The 16744-nt window shown below is 30.2% G+C and overlaps 1 protein-coding gene and 1 long non-coding RNA gene across 2 annotated transcripts; one reads left to right on the top strand and one right to left on the bottom strand.

Annotated features, from left to right (window-relative positions):
* The first annotated feature begins 744 nt into the window (after positions 1–744).
* Positions 745–5178, top strand: LOC125576652. Its single transcript, XR_007315073.1, has 2 exons — positions 745–4779; positions 4943–5178. It is a non-coding gene; the product is annotated as an uncharacterized LOC125576652 (long non-coding RNA).
* Positions 5179–6099: 921 nt separating this feature from the next.
* On the bottom strand, positions 6100–16288 carry LOC106356750 (cytokinin dehydrogenase 2). Its single transcript, XM_048737170.1, has 6 exons — positions 15108–16288; positions 14543–14605; positions 9421–9485; positions 7698–7955; positions 6765–7033; positions 6100–6690 (listed from the first exon to the last, which is right to left on the bottom strand). Exons 1-6 carry the CDS (start codon positions 15682–15684, stop codon positions 6405–6407), a joined length of 1518 nt encoding a protein of 505 aa, XP_048593127.1. The 5' UTR covers positions 15685–16288; the 3' UTR covers positions 6100–6404.
* Positions 16289–16744: the final 456 nt, after the last annotated feature.

Raw genomic sequence — 16744 nt, 5'->3', positions numbered from 1 at the left:
TTATCTAGACACTTGTAAAATCTTAGATCGGGTTCTCTTCCTTTTGAGTTGGTTCGGTTCCAAAAAGTTTACAACTATAAATACCCCAAAAATAGTTTAGTTTGGTCAGTTCTTTTATCCAAAATTTGTCAAAATTTATCTAAAATTTTATAAAATAAAAAACTATTAATAATTGAAATTAAACTTTGAACTCCAAAATTTGACATTTAAAATTTCATATTACTTTAGAATGTCACAAAATAATAATGAAAAGTACAAACAAAAGTCATTACAACTAAATCATAAATTAAAATTAAGAAAATAGAACACATAAAGTCATAATTGTTGGTATTTATGTTTTTAGATCGGCTATGCATCGGTTCTTACATGTTATTTTTTGGATCTAGGTTTGTTTGAGTCTGATTTTTCAGTTTTCAGTTCTTTCGAATAGAAAGTTTTTGAACACATCTAGATACTTGTAAATTTTCAGTTTGGTTTCGATTCAGATATTTTCGAATTGATTTTCAGTTTGAATTTGTTAGCCTAGGTAAAATGCCCATGCACAGTGATGATAATAATAATAATAATAATAATAATAATAATAATAATAATAATAATAATAATAATAATAATAATAATAATAATAATAATAATAATAATAATAATTTCAAAATTGAAGATCCATTCTAGCTTCCATTACAAGCGAACAAAATAAGATATGTTGACACAACGAAAACGTATGGCATGGGAAAAAATTCTGTCCAGAGAAGAGAGAACGAACGATTCATAATTTATGGATAACATCCAAGTGGTTTGGTCAAAAAAGAAAACATCCAAGTGGTATATTGTAAGCTTAATCAGTGTGTCTTTCAAGAGGAAACATCCACTATCACAATATTAATTATTATGTTTATAGTTGAATAAACGTTCTAGTCTAAATTATTTTTATTTAAAACTCTATAACAGAGTAACACAAACCAGATTAAGCTTATATTTTTTTTGTCAAAACTCAAAACCAGTGAAATTTAAATTCTATAAATATGGATAAATGGGAAATCATGTTTATGTATATTTGAAGGTTAATCATGTTTATATTGAGCAAAATAATATTGAAGAAAGTAAAATGTATAAAAAATATTTTGTTGTTTAAAATATATATTAAGTAGTCTACAAGACAACAACCAAACATATTTTCCCGGTTAGACATGTTTGGCTGTAGTCTCGATCTACTATTAATAAATTTTAGAGAAATTACTTAAAATGACTCTAATTAATCATCAAATGACTAGACTAACTCATATAATTTTGAAATTACTAGATTAACTCTTGAAGCATGCAAATTTACGATTTTGCCATTATATGCTAATTAAAAAAAACTATATCTTTAATTATAAAGGAGAGTTTTCTCCCTTTTTAGGCTGTCCACGTCAATCTGGAGAGGAGGGGAAATCGTGACACGTCAGCGTTTCTTTTAAGCTCTTCTATTTCGTTGACGAGTTTAAAATGGTTGGAACTTTATGTTCAACCCATTAAGGGCCCACCTCTGCATTCCGAGTCTTCGTCTTCTCAATAGCCCTTTTTTTTGTGTCGGATGAGTTTTCTTCCGCCGAATGTTACTGCTTGAAATTGATTCAAGTCTTAAAGCGATTACATTAACATCCTCCGCCACTAAACCCATTACGTCGACTTCAATGTTCCCTCTCCAACACCGATTTCATTATCCGTAATTTTTCATAGTATAAATAAGTCATGAAGCCCTCTCAGCACCGTATAAGATCCTGATAAGTTCTTGATATAAATTCCAGAAACCGTTTCCATTTTTCTGTAACAGTACTCTCAGTTTATTCGCATTCTCCTTCTCATGTGTACTCTTAGACTCCTTTCTTTCATTGACCTCGACTTTGATTATCCATTTTTTTTCCTCTTCAAAACTGACTTCCTATTGACATAAATCTCATATCATTTTGTTTCTTATGGACCAGATCAAACCATTCAGTGCCGTCGTTGATTAAAATTGCTTCTATCGTTCGTTCGTCGAACACGACAGCGGCCGCATTAAGCATACGGCATCAGGTTTTTCGGAGTAAACCAAATTAATTAAGTACTTTGAAATGGGTTGTCCAAATTAGGAAGAACCAAATCCGGTTGGCTTTACAGGGACTTATTGCCTAGGTGTGCAGTGAGCATGTGAAGGAAAGCCGAAAGCTGCGTTTCCAGTGGTCAAAATGCAGAACAAACAAGGACAATTAGCTGAGATTTTAGTTCCAATAAGATGGTATATATTCAGCTTAATTTGTTTCCATTTTTGCGTTTGAATATTCTTAATCTGGTTATCGTAGTGACTAAATTGATTCTATTGTGGTACGGTTGTTAATGTAATTTTCTGCTCAGCCACCACAGGCTGATGACATCTCTTGCTACTGAATGATACTTGCATGTACCCCTTATTTAGATGGAGTTTGATGTAACAGTGCGGTACATCTCAACTCTGCTTCTGTTAGACTGTTACAACCTAAGGAGCAATGCAAGTGGTGTAGTGATAAACATGCTGTAAACAAACTGAGTTTTTCCATAAAGATGTTGTGGAAGTTTCATTAGAGCACAATGGCAATGTAAAAAAAATTCTACTTCTCTATTTGATTATCCATCGATCCGACAAAAATGTAAACCAAAAAGTTTGTTTCTTTATGACTCGGTAGCCCAATGGTGAGATAGAAGATAAGTCACAGTGTCACACCACTGTCTGTGATAGCAGCTGGTTCTCTACCACGCTTAGAGTTGTTGATCAAGGTTTGACAACAACTTCTAAATCCATAGAGTTGTGTTGTTTATAGGTTGTTATAACATCTTAAATCTGTGCTAACAAAATGTGTGGTTCTTAATCCTAATTATAGGCATGTGTCGATACTAATGTCTTTGCAGGTGGTGCAACTGAGATATTGGAAACCTCGACTTAATCAACTGTTCACGTAAAGCTAGGATGTTCCGTATAAAAAACTAGGTAAAAACAATTTGGAAACAAGATAACACAATTTTTAGTAATTTTGCTATTGTAAACTTGAAAATTTCATGAAGGACATAGTTCATTTGAGGTTTCAGCTGCTAGAAACGATATAAAGGTACTTCAACTTCTATTCATGCTGACGAAAAAAACTAATCTATTTCGAATTGGACAGGTAAATGGAGAAAAATGTGGCCTCCAGTATGCGCATATTTAATGCATAGAATATTGTTCTTGATCTTTTATTGTAGCCTAAGGTTGGTTACAAACACCTACGTAATGGGTCTTCTACATAAATCAAGTATATATATATATGTGTGTGTGTGTGTAGCATGTTCATATTTGTAAAGTTGGTGGCAGATTCTAAACCGAATGATAATCATTGTTCCTCACGATTAATTATTAAATTTACATTTAATTTTCTCACTAATACTTTCATAGTGTAACTTTTTGTTTTATTCTTCTGTTTTTGCTAAACAATGTAATTTATTAAAATTGTTAAGAAATCATCAGAAATCTAAAAACACAACAGTTATGCTTTAAAACAAATGCACATGAGAAATTAAACAAGGAATTAAGAAAACCAATATGTAAACATATTTAGGAACTAGATGTAACCAAAGATATAAAACCCCGCGCGGAATAAAACATCATTTGTTGTTACATAATATATACTATTTATTATTTATGGTATTATTGAAACTATTTATATATTGTTTTAAGATTTAACTTTTTATAATTTTCTTACATTACATTTGATTTTCAATTGATTTAGTTTGGGATGGGTGTATTAATTTATTATCGTGAAAAATTAGTTATTGTAATAATATTAAAATCTGATAATCTTAGAAATAAAATATTAGTTTACTTTACCTTAGATTTTCTTCAACTATATAAAATTGAAATTGAAATCAAATAAAAAAAATTAAATCATTATTTTTTTCTTAATTTTTTAATTTAATAATTTTGTGTTCTCTAACAAAAAAACGTTAATGGTCTTTTCAACTCAAACCAACAAAATTTAATAAAGTTTACAATATACTTTTAGAATAAAAATAGATTACATTTATTTTTTTCAGTACAAAGTAAATTTTATAAAATTAATTATTTTAATATAAAATAGTTTTAGTGTAATTTTACCCGCCCGTAGGGCGGGCAAACCCCTAGTTTAATATTATAAGAAAGAAAAAAAGGCAAACACTTAGGGCGAAACGCTCTCCTCGTCTTCTCCTTCACCTCCATCTCCAATGGTCCCTTTTCCCTCAAAACAGGCTCCGTCTCCGTCACCAGCGTGACTCGACTTTGTCTCCGCCATCCTCCACGATAAATCACCTTCTTCTCTTCCTACTCGACAAACCCGAAACCGATTTCACCGCAGTCACATCCGGCTTCAACTACAAGTTACTCTAATCTATGAGTCTTTAATCTATGCTATTCGAGTTGTTGTTGTCATAGATTAATTGATTGCATGTTGAAATTTTGGAACCCTAATTCCCAGTTTCATCTAACTGACTTTCAGATCTGTTAATTGTATTTGATAATTAGCATTTACTGTCTGTTTTTATTTAAAGTTGTATAAACTAGTGACTTGGTTTCGGATTGTTTAAAATTGTTTCCTCTTAGGATCTAATGAGATACATACGTGATATTGGGAAGAAAATTGCAACAGTTCCAGGATAACTTTTCTTGGAAGAGAAACAACTGTTTCTTGGTGAAACAGTTCGGCAAAGGGAATGCTAAGGTTTTATTTAGCAAAGAGAGCAACAACCTCTGCAAACTCAACTCTTACAAGCACTCTGGTAACACACAACTCTTTTATTTTCCTTAAAATTCTTGTTAATTTGTTGGATAAAATGTTGTTTATGGACACAAGTATTGCCTTTAGGTAGTACACATTCTAAAGTTTGGATCTTTTGTTGGTTTACATGTGATTAACGGTTGATCTTTTTGCTTTGATTTCAGGTTTGGCGTACAAGAAGACAATGACCATTCAGGTAGCTGACAAGGAGCAAGGCGTGGTACTTGGAACCACCAAGACAAAGACAAAGAAACAAAACAATCTTAAGCTCTATGTTAACAAGTCTATAGGCTATAAAGATTTTTCATGGACAGTTGAGTTTCTTGCTTGCAACACCTCCATTGTTATGTTCTTTTCTCAAAATGATATTAAGAAAAAATAGTAAGCTGGTTGCTGTCCACATTCCTTGTTAGCAGACAACTAATACTAGTAGCTGCTCTTTGATCATATGATATTTTGAATCAAATTCATCGATAGTAATAACTTATAGTATCTCTGAACTTTATAGATATGTAATATGAATTGAAAGAGAGCAGTATCTGATACAAAGTTACAAACTCAAGAACATGTCAAATTCAAGAACCTTTTCTTACAAACTCAAGAACATGTCAAATTCAAGAACCTATTCGTACATATAAGGACTTTGATGTACGCCTCTCTGCTGAAGAATGTCATTATGCCATTTATGATTTTGACTTTGTCACTGTTGAAAACTGCCAGAAGAGCAAGATTTTTTTTAATTGCATGGTAAGAAACTCATTCCTGTGAAAGCTCACTGCATTATTTGTGGCTTTGACAATAGATTGTTCATCATTCTAATCATGTACATGTAAGAAAATAATTCCTCGTATTGGAACAAGTGATTAAACTACATGAAAAGGGAAAACTTGATAAATAAGAAAAGAGTTATGAAAGAGATGACGAAAATTACCAAAAATTTACCTAATTTTGATCTTAATTAACTTAAAAATAAATCAGATTCGAAATTTATGTAAACCGGTTCAAAATTGAACATTAACTTAAGTCTGGTTTACATAAACCCAGATTTCGGTCAATAAATCTGTCATGATATAAATTAAAAAGTCTGCTACCACATAAACAAAAAGTCTACCAACAATTTTAAGTCGGTTATATAACTCTGCCGTAAAATAATAAGTCGAACATAAGAAAATAAGCCGGCCCATAAGAAAATAAGTTGACCATAGAAATCTACCATTTATAACAAATCTACTACCTCATTCGACAGACATATTCTTAAAAGTCTATTTTCTATTTTAATCGGATAATTAAGTCTGCCGTGAAAACAAATCTGACGTTTCTAAGAAAGTCTGACACCAATTTAACGGTAGACTTCTTTTTCTATACAGATTTTATAAACAGACTTATTAGTCGATAGATTTATTTTTTTGAAAATAAATCTGCCGTCGATCAAATATTAAGGGTATTTTGGTAATGTTTTTTTATTGTTATAACTATATGGACAAGGGCAATTTCGACCAGAAAAATATTCTAATAATTTTCAAAAAATATGAGTCATTCTAGTAATAACACAATTAATTTGTGTCATTTTAGTAAACTTCCCTAAATTTTATTTTCGTTACTTATTACATATCTAAGTTAAGTGCATCAAAAAATATCTTGTCCTGGAGATAATAGTTTCTTTGGATCAAACAGATCTTTCCTCTTTGAAAAAGCACCCCATTTAGATCCAAAATGTTCAACCCAATCTTCTTTTCTGGTGAAATGCATTAGATACTGCTTAATCTTAATACCCGAGTCCTTGCAAAACCTAATGATCGCCTCGTTTACACTCTCCACTTCTTGCACATTTTGTGAGCTAGCTGACTGTAGTAGTCCCACGACATAGAAAATATCTTCATCTGGTATCATCGCCGACATACGATTGTCCCATCTAAATAATAACAAGAAAAACATTATGTCAAGATCTAGTTACTTGTTCTTGAAGATTAGTATGAATAACCTTACTTATTCCGGTTTGTGGGATAGAAGAGAGCAACGCCAGAAGTCGAGTTCTGCTTGAGAAGAATGTCTTTTACAACACCGTTATGGAAATCTAGTATCTGAGTTTTAGGGACATAGAGGTTAAGCCATGGATGAGGAACTTCCCATAAAGCCAGAGATCTGAGTTTATCTTCTTCAACTTGTACACGGTTCAGGAAATCAAAGTAGGACACGTCGTGCATTGATATAAACCCGGACAGGTAACTTAGGGTTTTAGTTAACTTGTCAATCACCTACAAAAATAAACAAATATTGATTGGTATGAATCATAAAGCTCTATTTGATGATTTATATGCGTATGTGCAGTTCAAATGTTCATTGATGATGTGTTACAAAACCATAGTCATATAAAAAAATTATGTGAGTTTCCAATAATATTAATGCAACTTGTTACAAATATGAGAATGCAATTCATATTTATTAAATAATAACATATAAATGTTAACCATTCTAAAACCAATAAAATAATTATATGGTCAAGCTGATATCATAATCTATGAAGTCTCTTCACAGGTATTACACTTACGAATAATGATGCATCTCAGCAGGACCAATCTTGGACAAATCCTAACGAATTGGTTTTAGATCCCCAAAAATTTTGAAAAAAATTACATAGCAAAAAGTTCCCAAAATTTTTTTGTATGCCCCTAAATTTACAAAAAAAAAATTCACTGAATTTTTTTAAAAATCGCCTACAGTCTCCTAAATCTCATTGCCTGCCCTGCATCTCAGTGACAAGTTTAAGATCCAATGAACCCGTATTTTCTGACATATAAAACCAAAATGATGATGCCATGATTTGACGATGATATGATAATATGTTACAGTGATGATCCTTTTAAATTTCTTATAATATGTAATATGCGCATAGAATGAATATGTAAAATTTGTTTGTACCTGGACAGTGGTGGGAACAGTGGGATCATCATAATACTTGGCTACTTCGAGAACATAGATGATACTATGGTTTTTCACTAAATCAGCGACTTTAGATTGATCAGACGGTGGGAAAAAGGAAGTGTCGACGATGCCGTTTGACATCAATAGTTGACCTTCTACGTAGTCAACTCCAGTGTCATTGTTCATTGATATCAAACTTTCTTGGTCCTTTGTAAAAGCTGTGAAATCACTGTACAGCATTTTAAACCATTTCGCCTACATAGTTTCATTTGATAAAATCCCATTTAATTAGCACTCACACAATATAGAAAACCATTTAGTTGCACATATTTTAAATACTACAATAAAAGAATTATTTATTGATATCAGTTAGATTTGCATGACATACGACAAGACTGGACTATAATAAGGCCTATGATTATTATTATTATTATTATTATTATTATTATTTTAAGTCCTATGATTATAAATTGTAATAAAATATATATAGGCCAAATCATTTTTTTCATTCAACGCATAGATTTGGTTCAAATTACTGCGAAAATAAGCCTTTGACTATATTCCTAATTGGTACCAAATTTATTGTATACCTAATTATAGTTTTGGGCTACCATCTAAGAAATTTGTAGGAGTTATGATCCACACGTCTCTAACTCTTTTTGTGTCACGAAATGCTTCTTTATCACATGTAATCCAATGTGTAACCAATTAGGCAATTATAGACCCCAATATCCGAAACTCCATTCAAATACCTTACACTAAACAATAAGTCATACAAAAATTAATTATTCTTAATGATTTTGTTATATAAATATTAAATCTCCAATATACTTAAAGAGAAGTATTTGCAATAAATGTGTTCACACACACATTGACACGTGTCAGACTCACACTCATTTCAACTTTAGAATACTTACGTGTTAGTCTCACAGTCATTTAGTAATTTGTGTGTTAACACACTAATTTTCTTAACTCTATCGTAAACAATTTAATGTATTCACACACTATTTTTTATGTAAATTTAAGTATTTAGTATTATATAATTCAAATTTTTATGTTTTATATTATTTTATTTTCGAATTTTGAGGATGAAGTATATTTGAACTTTTGTTAAAAAAATACATAATTAAAATAGATACTCGAACTTGAATCTAAACCGAATATGCAATGATTCGAACAAAACCCAAATCAAATTCAAACCAAAATTTGTAAATATCTGAATCATATTTAAATATCTAATTTCAAAAATCTAAAATTCGAATAGATCAACTGAATTTGAATAGATATCTGAATATCCATCTTTTGAAAAACTATACGATAAATCTATTATTACAACGTAAAATAAATAATCTAATCAATTATTTTATTCTGCACATGACGCGGATTACTACTTAGTGTTATATACACACAAAAGCTTACATATATAAATGATTGGCTTGCTGTCCTTAAAGTGATTTTTTTTCTTTGATAGCTGATATTTTCTATCTAGATTAAAATCATATGAATAGTTTTTAGTTTGGCAATGTTTCAAAGAAATTCCAACTCTGGAATAACTCTGTGCGTGTTAGAGTACAAAAATAAATGAATTTTCTATTTTCTTAAAAAAATGAAGGGGAATTTCTAACTGATTTTAAAACTGACCATGAAAGCTTCAGTGAATGTTGAATAAATTTGTAGTTTTAATAGACACAAATATTAGGTTAGAACTGATGATACTTACCCTTTTAGGTGCATGGTTCAAAACAATTCTGGCTCTCGATATTATTCCAAATTGACCCAAACCTCCTAATACTCGGGACATTTGCTAAAACCAACCCAAATATTCAAGTCAAATGTAAAAGTGTACCCCACTTTCAGTCAAATGCAAAACCAACCTAAAGGAGTAGTGAAAGTACTATTTCACCCTTATGACCAAACAAAAAACATAAATGTATTTTACGTTTCTATCCTTTGGAAGTCTACACGTAATAAAAGAAGTCTACATATATATAGACTTCCTACGAAGTCTACTTTATAGACTTGTTTTGTAGTCTACACTCTAATTTGGTCTACTAATTTAATTTTGAAAATGTATAAAAATAATTATTGTGATATTTTTAATTAATCATCAATATAATGGATAATATGAAGTAAATAAATTAAAATTTCATATAATCGAACAATTTTGAAGAATATATACTAATTTGGTTATCATGTGCTAGACTATGTTCATAGTTTAGAAACAAAAGGTTCTAACATGTTATGTCTTTTAGTAGTTGATTTCATAGGGTTAGATTTTAGATTTTGTTTTTTTTTTGTTTTATTAACTTAAATCTGCATATTAATGTTTAGTAGTTTATATTTTGTATAAATGAGACTTTTTGATTATCAAGCAAAACATTTAGGGTTTGATATTTGTGGTTTAGGGTTTCGTAGACCTACAATAAAGTCTATTTATCTGAAGACGTCTTTTTCAGTCTATATTTTTCAATTTGTTTTACAAAAAATCATTATATTTAAACTAAGTTAAGTTCCTTAAGAATAAAAAAGTGAAATCATATACTATAACTATTAAAAAATAAAGAAATAAATTTAATAAATCATATATTAAAATTATTAAAATAATAAAGAATAAACAACAATAATTAAATTATTATAGTAGACTTCCAAAAAGGTCTACTATGTTATAGTAAGATCTACTCCAAAATTTTAATTTTAGTAGACTTCAAACGAAGTCTACAGTATCGTAAATTTTAACCTAGTTACATTTTTGTCTCCCTATATAAACAAAATTTATTCAATCTCTCTCTAAAGTGGCTGCACAAGTTCTTAAAACTCTCTCCCTTCTCTCTAAAACTTTCTCTCTTCTCTCTAAAATTCTCTCAATTGTTTCTAAATCTCTCTCATTATCTTCTTTCTCTCTAAAATTTTCTCAAGTCTTTCTCACAATATTTTCTTGTCATTTTAGATATTATGATTCATGGTTTTCATCTTCTCCTTTAAAAAATGTAAGTTTTAGATCTATAGATTTTAAATGTGTATTTTATGTTTATTTCTCACAATATTATCTTTTTTTGGTAGGTATTATCACTCATGGATTTCATCATCTCCTCTAAAAATGTAAGTTTTAGATTAATAGATTTTAAATATGTATTTACATGTTTATATTCAAATAAATTTATAGATCAAGCTCTCTACATTAATTTGCTACTAGTTTACCTTATAAATTATATTATGTAAAGTATTTTCAGATTTAAAATTATTTTCACATTTCAAAATATATAGATTTTTTCAGATCTGAAAATTATCAGACAGTGTAGACTTCTAAAGAAGTTTACTAAAGCTTGCAGACTTCATATGAAGTTTACTAAACCATAAAGTTTAAGCAGACTTCATTGGAAGTCTACAAAAATATGACTTTAATTTTTTTTCTATGTTTTTTAATAATTTTATCTTATTTTGCAGGTATTTTCTTCCATAGTTGTTCTCTTCTCCTCCTAGAAATGTAAGGTTTACATCTATAGATTTAAAATATGTGTTCTAGTATTTATATTCAAATAAAGTTACATATTAAAATTCATATTAATATGTCTTTAATTTATAACTATTTTGTCTATTAAATCATATTTTTAAAAGTTTTTTAGATTTAAACTTATTTCATATTTTTAATGTATTATTTTTCAGATCTATTTTTTTTGATAGAGTAGACTTCATTTGAAATCTACTTAAAACTTACGGCTGGTAGACTTCAAATGAAGTCTACTAGCCTTGAATTTTAAGCAAATTTCATTAGAAGTTTACTCAAATATGATTTTAATTTTTATCTTATTTTTTAAAATTTTATTTTATTTTGCAGGTATTCTCTTCCAATATTTTCAAATCATCTTCCCAAAAATGTAAGCTTTCCATATATTCATTATAAGATATTTTGTGTTTATAATGAACTAAATTTATAGATTCATACATTATCTTTTTGCTTTGTTACAAGGATGACAAAAAACCATTTTTGAAATATTTTCCAGAACAAAGTATTTTCAAATTTTCTAAATGCACACTTTTAAATATGAAAATTTTCCATTAGTGTAGACTTCAACTAAAGTCTACTAAACAATAACTTTACGTAGACTTAATAAAAAGTCTACTAAAATATGATTTTATTTTTTATCTTATGTTTTTCTCATAACTCTATCTTATTTGGCAGGTACTTTTTCCAAGACTTTATTTGAAGCATCAAGATTATGAAAAATCAAACATACTCAAGAATACTTTTTAATATATTGCTCTGTAATAACTTTCATAATAAAATATTAATTTTTAAATAATTTTTTAATGCATAATCTATAAACATTGTATTCATTTTTAGTTGTTTTCACTTGTATGATATTATTAATTTTTTGTTAGATATCAATTTTTTCACAAGATCTAACCAACCAAACAAGTAAAACCACCATAAGCTAAAATAATAACTAACACACATGTGAGAAGAAGAAAATCTATACAAAATTTTCCCAAAAATTTTCAAGAATAATACTAATCAAAACAATTTGCAATAAGTATCAAGTGTATAATTATAACACATTAAATTGTGAAATTCATCCAAGACCATTAAAATTTTACTAACATACACTGTAAAATAATTAAATCATGAAAAAATATGATGAATAATACACAAATACACTTTTAATAGAATTTACGACGTAGACTTCAACTGCAGTCTACATTTGTAGATTTACAAAAACGTCTACACTTATTATTTAACATATAGTCAATCCAAATTTTTTTAGTGTATTGGCGCAGGCTTGATACACAAAGGCGTACAAAGTGTGTCTTAGATAACTCGATCAAGTTCCGTACTTGTCGATTATTCGTGACAGGCATAAGAGGAGTATATTCCTATTCGGAGTCATTTGTTTTAAATGATGTTTGGTAAGGAATAGGTTAGCACCATCTTCTCAATTTTGTTGTCCAGATCATAATCTTCTTGTGTCATTTCAAGAAGTTTACCATGTGTACAGCCATCATGCACAAGGAACATTCTTCAACCTTTCCGATTCTTCATCTTTTTCGAATATTTTGTCACCCAAAATGTCTTTGGCCCATACTTCACACTCGCTCTAAGTTTCCAACCACATCCTTGAACACGACACTTAGCCACATACAGAGTTTTTGTTGTCTTATATGCTGAAAATGTAAAATTATATTCCACAGTCACCGACTTCAGCTTTGAAACAAGCTCAGCCTTACTAGCAAAACTATAAACGAAGACTTAGAAATACGTCTACAATTATTAGCTAACAACATTGTCAAATCAAATGAATTATACCTTCATAATTATAAAAAAAAAATTATTTTCAAAATCACTCAAACCCATTAGGATTAACTAACACACACTGTCAAACAAAAAAACTAGAAAAAATTTAATGAATAATACACAAATTCACATTTTTATAGATTTTTCTATGAAGACTTAATATTTAGTCTCTGAAGATGTTGACGTTCTTTTCAGTTTACAGACGTAGACTGTCAAATAGGTCTACTCTTTGGGTTGGTTTTTGCAATTGACCATTTTACGGGTTGCTTTCTATAGTTGAATAAAAGTTGTAATTTTGTACATGTAGACTTTCATTTCAGTCTACAATTTAAAAAGGTTACTTTTTGCAATTGACCAGAATTCATCCAAGATTTGACTTTCAGAACTAGACTTCATATGCAGTCTACATGTTTGAATTTTTTTGAAAGAGGTTAGTTTTGCAATTGACCAAGTTTGACTTCAAATCAGTAGATTAAAATGAACGTCTACGGGTGTGTAGACTTCTTGTGAAGTCTACTCTCAAATCCGACGGGTTGGTTTTGCATTTGACCAAAATAAAAAAGTAGACTTTATACGCAGTCTACATTTTTTTTTTAAGATAAGAAGACTGCATATGAAGTCTACAATTTAATAAATTTTTGATTGCTTTTTAAACTTTTTGGTCAAACACAAAACTAACCTATTCCACGAAGTCAAAGTTTTGGTCAAATGCAAAACTGACCTTTTATAGACTTTGTTGGCAGTCTACATTTTGTAGACTTCCGTTGAAGTCTATTTTGAAAAGTCAAAAGTTCGGTCAAATGAAAAACTAACCTCTTTTAGGTAGACGTCTTAGTAAGTCTACCGAAAGTTTTATTTTTGTTGTCAAAGGTAAAGACGGAGACTACTGGGGAAGTCTGCGTTAGAAAAAAAATTTGTCTGCTCAATTGCAAAACTAACCCGTGCGTTGACAAATAGACTGCATCGTAAGTCTCCACGGAGGCGTAGACATACAAAACAGTCTACCGTCGCGACACAGATCTGAAAAAGAACGAAAACCATGTAAATAGTTACATTTTTCATGTGTAAAGCTTGTTTCCAACCTTTTCAACCGTCCAAACTCCAAATATGAGCAAAAAGAAGCATCTTTAACGATTCACTAATGAAGAAACTCGAAAATATGAAGTTTGTGATTATGAAAATGATAGTTATGAGAGTTTTTTAGATGGAAATGTAGAGGAGATGAGAGAAAATGAAGTTTTTTGGGTTATAATGAGAAAAAAAGTGGTTGAAAATTGAATTCTAGAGCTTTAGAGCTCAAAAATGGTGGTTCATGGTGGTTGGAAAAATTGATGATGATGGCATTTTTGTAAATAAGAAGAAATGGTTAGGGTGTATTTGATTTTTTGTTAATTTCGAAATTAATAAAAAAATAAATAAAAATGGCAATTTTGTGAATAATTCAAAAACATAAGGATAGTATGGAAATTTTATTGATGAATAGTATGGACAAAAAAAAAAGGGTTGGTTTTGGATTTGACTTGAAAATATGGGTTGGTTTTGAAAAACACCCCTAATACTCCATAGAATAATTCTGGATTTAACTGTGGCGAGCATGCTAACGTTTCACCTTTTCCTGAAATATATATAGAAAGTCCTTAATAATAATTAAGCACAACTTAACATTTAAAAAAAATCAGGTGAAATAATTATTGCTATTTACTTGGAAATAATATATGGTGGAAAAACTACGAATATATATTTATATATATTTTTTATATTTCTAATTATGTTCAATGCTCAAATTCATTGAAACCTGACGTAATGATGATGTTTGAATTATTAGTAAATAGACAAAATATCATTCATAGTTGGAGAAAACTGAAAGCCAACAAAAATCTCCAAAATGCAAAATGTTCCATTTACATGCGTCATGCAAGAGATACTACTAATTGCGAATAGTGGCCAAACTAGTCATTAATTAAAAATGTATCTTAGCTAGATGCATTACACATTTTATGTTTCGAAGATTCCATTGCGTGTGGTGCAAAAAGTGTAGTATAGAACTATAAAAACATGAAATATGCTACACCAAATAACTTATAATAACTATATAATATATAGAATTTTTTGCGTACCAGTTATAACGTCCAACTCAAGGACGTTACTAATTTGAGGACCGTTTCTAAACATTTGACCGCCGATTCCAGCATTCGACAGCGTTCCTCCGACGCTAATATGCAAATAATCCGTCCACGAAACCGGCGAAACGCCTTGCTCCGCCGTCTCTCTAAGCACATCCACCCATAACGTCCCGCCTGCCACGTCAGCATACTCTTTGTCTTCTGAAACAGTTATGTCAGCGAGACACGTCATGTTGATAACCACTCCACCTGATACGGAGGCTTGGCCGTTTAAAGAGTGGCCTTGGCTGCGAGCCGCCACTTGGAATATAGTCTCTCCGTTGGCGGCGTAGCGTAGGAGACGGAATATCTCGGCGGAGGAGGAAGGGCAGAGGACGCCGCCGGGTGTCACGGTGGTAACGTTTCCGTAATCGTGAGAGGCGGTGGAGATGGTTGAAGGATCGGTGAGGAGGGTGAGGTTTAGGGACTTAGGTAGAGTAATAACTTTAGTGCTTTCTGACGATTTAGCAAAGCTCGGAAGTAAATAAACCAAAACGGTGATTAGAGTGATCATTAGACGAAGATTAGCCATGTTTTGATTCTCTTTTACTCTCTCTTATTGGAAGATGAAGAGAAATTGTAACGAAAAGATTGGTTATTATTGCTAAATATATAATATTAATTTGTTACTTTACTCAACGTGAGGAAGATCAGCCATATATATATAGTTATGGCAGTACATATATCTAACATTAAATTTTGATGTCGTCTAATGAAATCTCTAGCTAAAATTATTTTCCAAAACAAACAGAATAAAATACTTGGAGGACAAAATTAGGCACATTATCATTTATATTTGAAGATATAAAATAACGTTTTTTATTTGACTGGATTTCTCCGTATCTGTATGAATGCTTCTTTTTAAGTACAACGTTTATAATTTTCCAATTACTTAATTTAACAAAAACTAAAAAATTAAAAAAAAAAAAGTGTAATGGAGACAATGTTGAACACGGTTCTTGTATAATTTCACGCTCAAAATAAAAAAAAATAGGTTTCGGTTTGACAATTGGTCAAAACTGACCGGTGCAGCAACGACCTGTTTATTTTACATAAGCAGAGAAGAGAGATCATCTTCGTCTTAGATTGTGATATGCAGAGCCGTCTAATAGCACGCGCAAGTGGAGCGGTCGAACATGGCCCCAAAATATAAAAATAAAAAATTTAAGGATTTTTTGAAATATATAAATAAATTATGGCAAGAAACTTTAAAAATTTAGATATAATGCTAAATTTAGAACTTATAATTAAAAAAAAATCAGATAAAATTATTAATTTATAAATTATTTGATAAAATGTACGATTAATATTTTTTTTGAACAGGGCCTCAAATTAATTTGAGACGGCCCTGGTGATATGGGTGAACAAGTTTTTGGACTTTTAGCAAACAAAAAGAGAAGACAAGTTTGGACTTTGGAGCACTATTCTTAAACCATATACTGACCGATGCATCCTAGAACCCATTCCTCGAAGAGAGTAGCCTGCCTTTACGAACCTAGCTTAGCTACTCCCAATGGCTGACCTATAGTAATGGGATATCATGTATAATTTGTGACACCCCTTAAATCTGTATAATTTGTTAAATGTATCTA

This window comes from Brassica napus, chromosome A7 (assembly GCF_020379485.1).
Source record: "Brassica napus cultivar Da-Ae chromosome A7, Da-Ae, whole genome shotgun sequence".
Taxonomy (NCBI): Eukaryota; Viridiplantae; Streptophyta; class Magnoliopsida; order Brassicales; family Brassicaceae; genus Brassica; species Brassica napus.
The sequence above is the reverse complement of the archived record's forward strand: the minus strand, read 5'-3'. Positions and strand labels throughout refer to the sequence as shown.

Bases quoted from the DNA above. Each gene is read 5' to 3' on its own strand.
- LOC106356750 (XM_048737170.1), bottom strand. From the start codon at position 15,684: ATGGCTAATCTTCGTCTAATGATCACTCTAATCACCGTTTTGGTTTAT. The intron at 9,486-14,542 runs GGGTGTTTTTCA...CCCGAGTATTAG, and splicing joins ATTATTCTATGGAGTATTAG to GAGGTTTGGGTCAATTTGGA. The intron at 7,956-9,420 runs GTAAGTATCATC...GAAACTATGTAG, and splicing joins TGAACCATGCACCTAAAAGG to GCGAAATGGTTTAAAATGCT.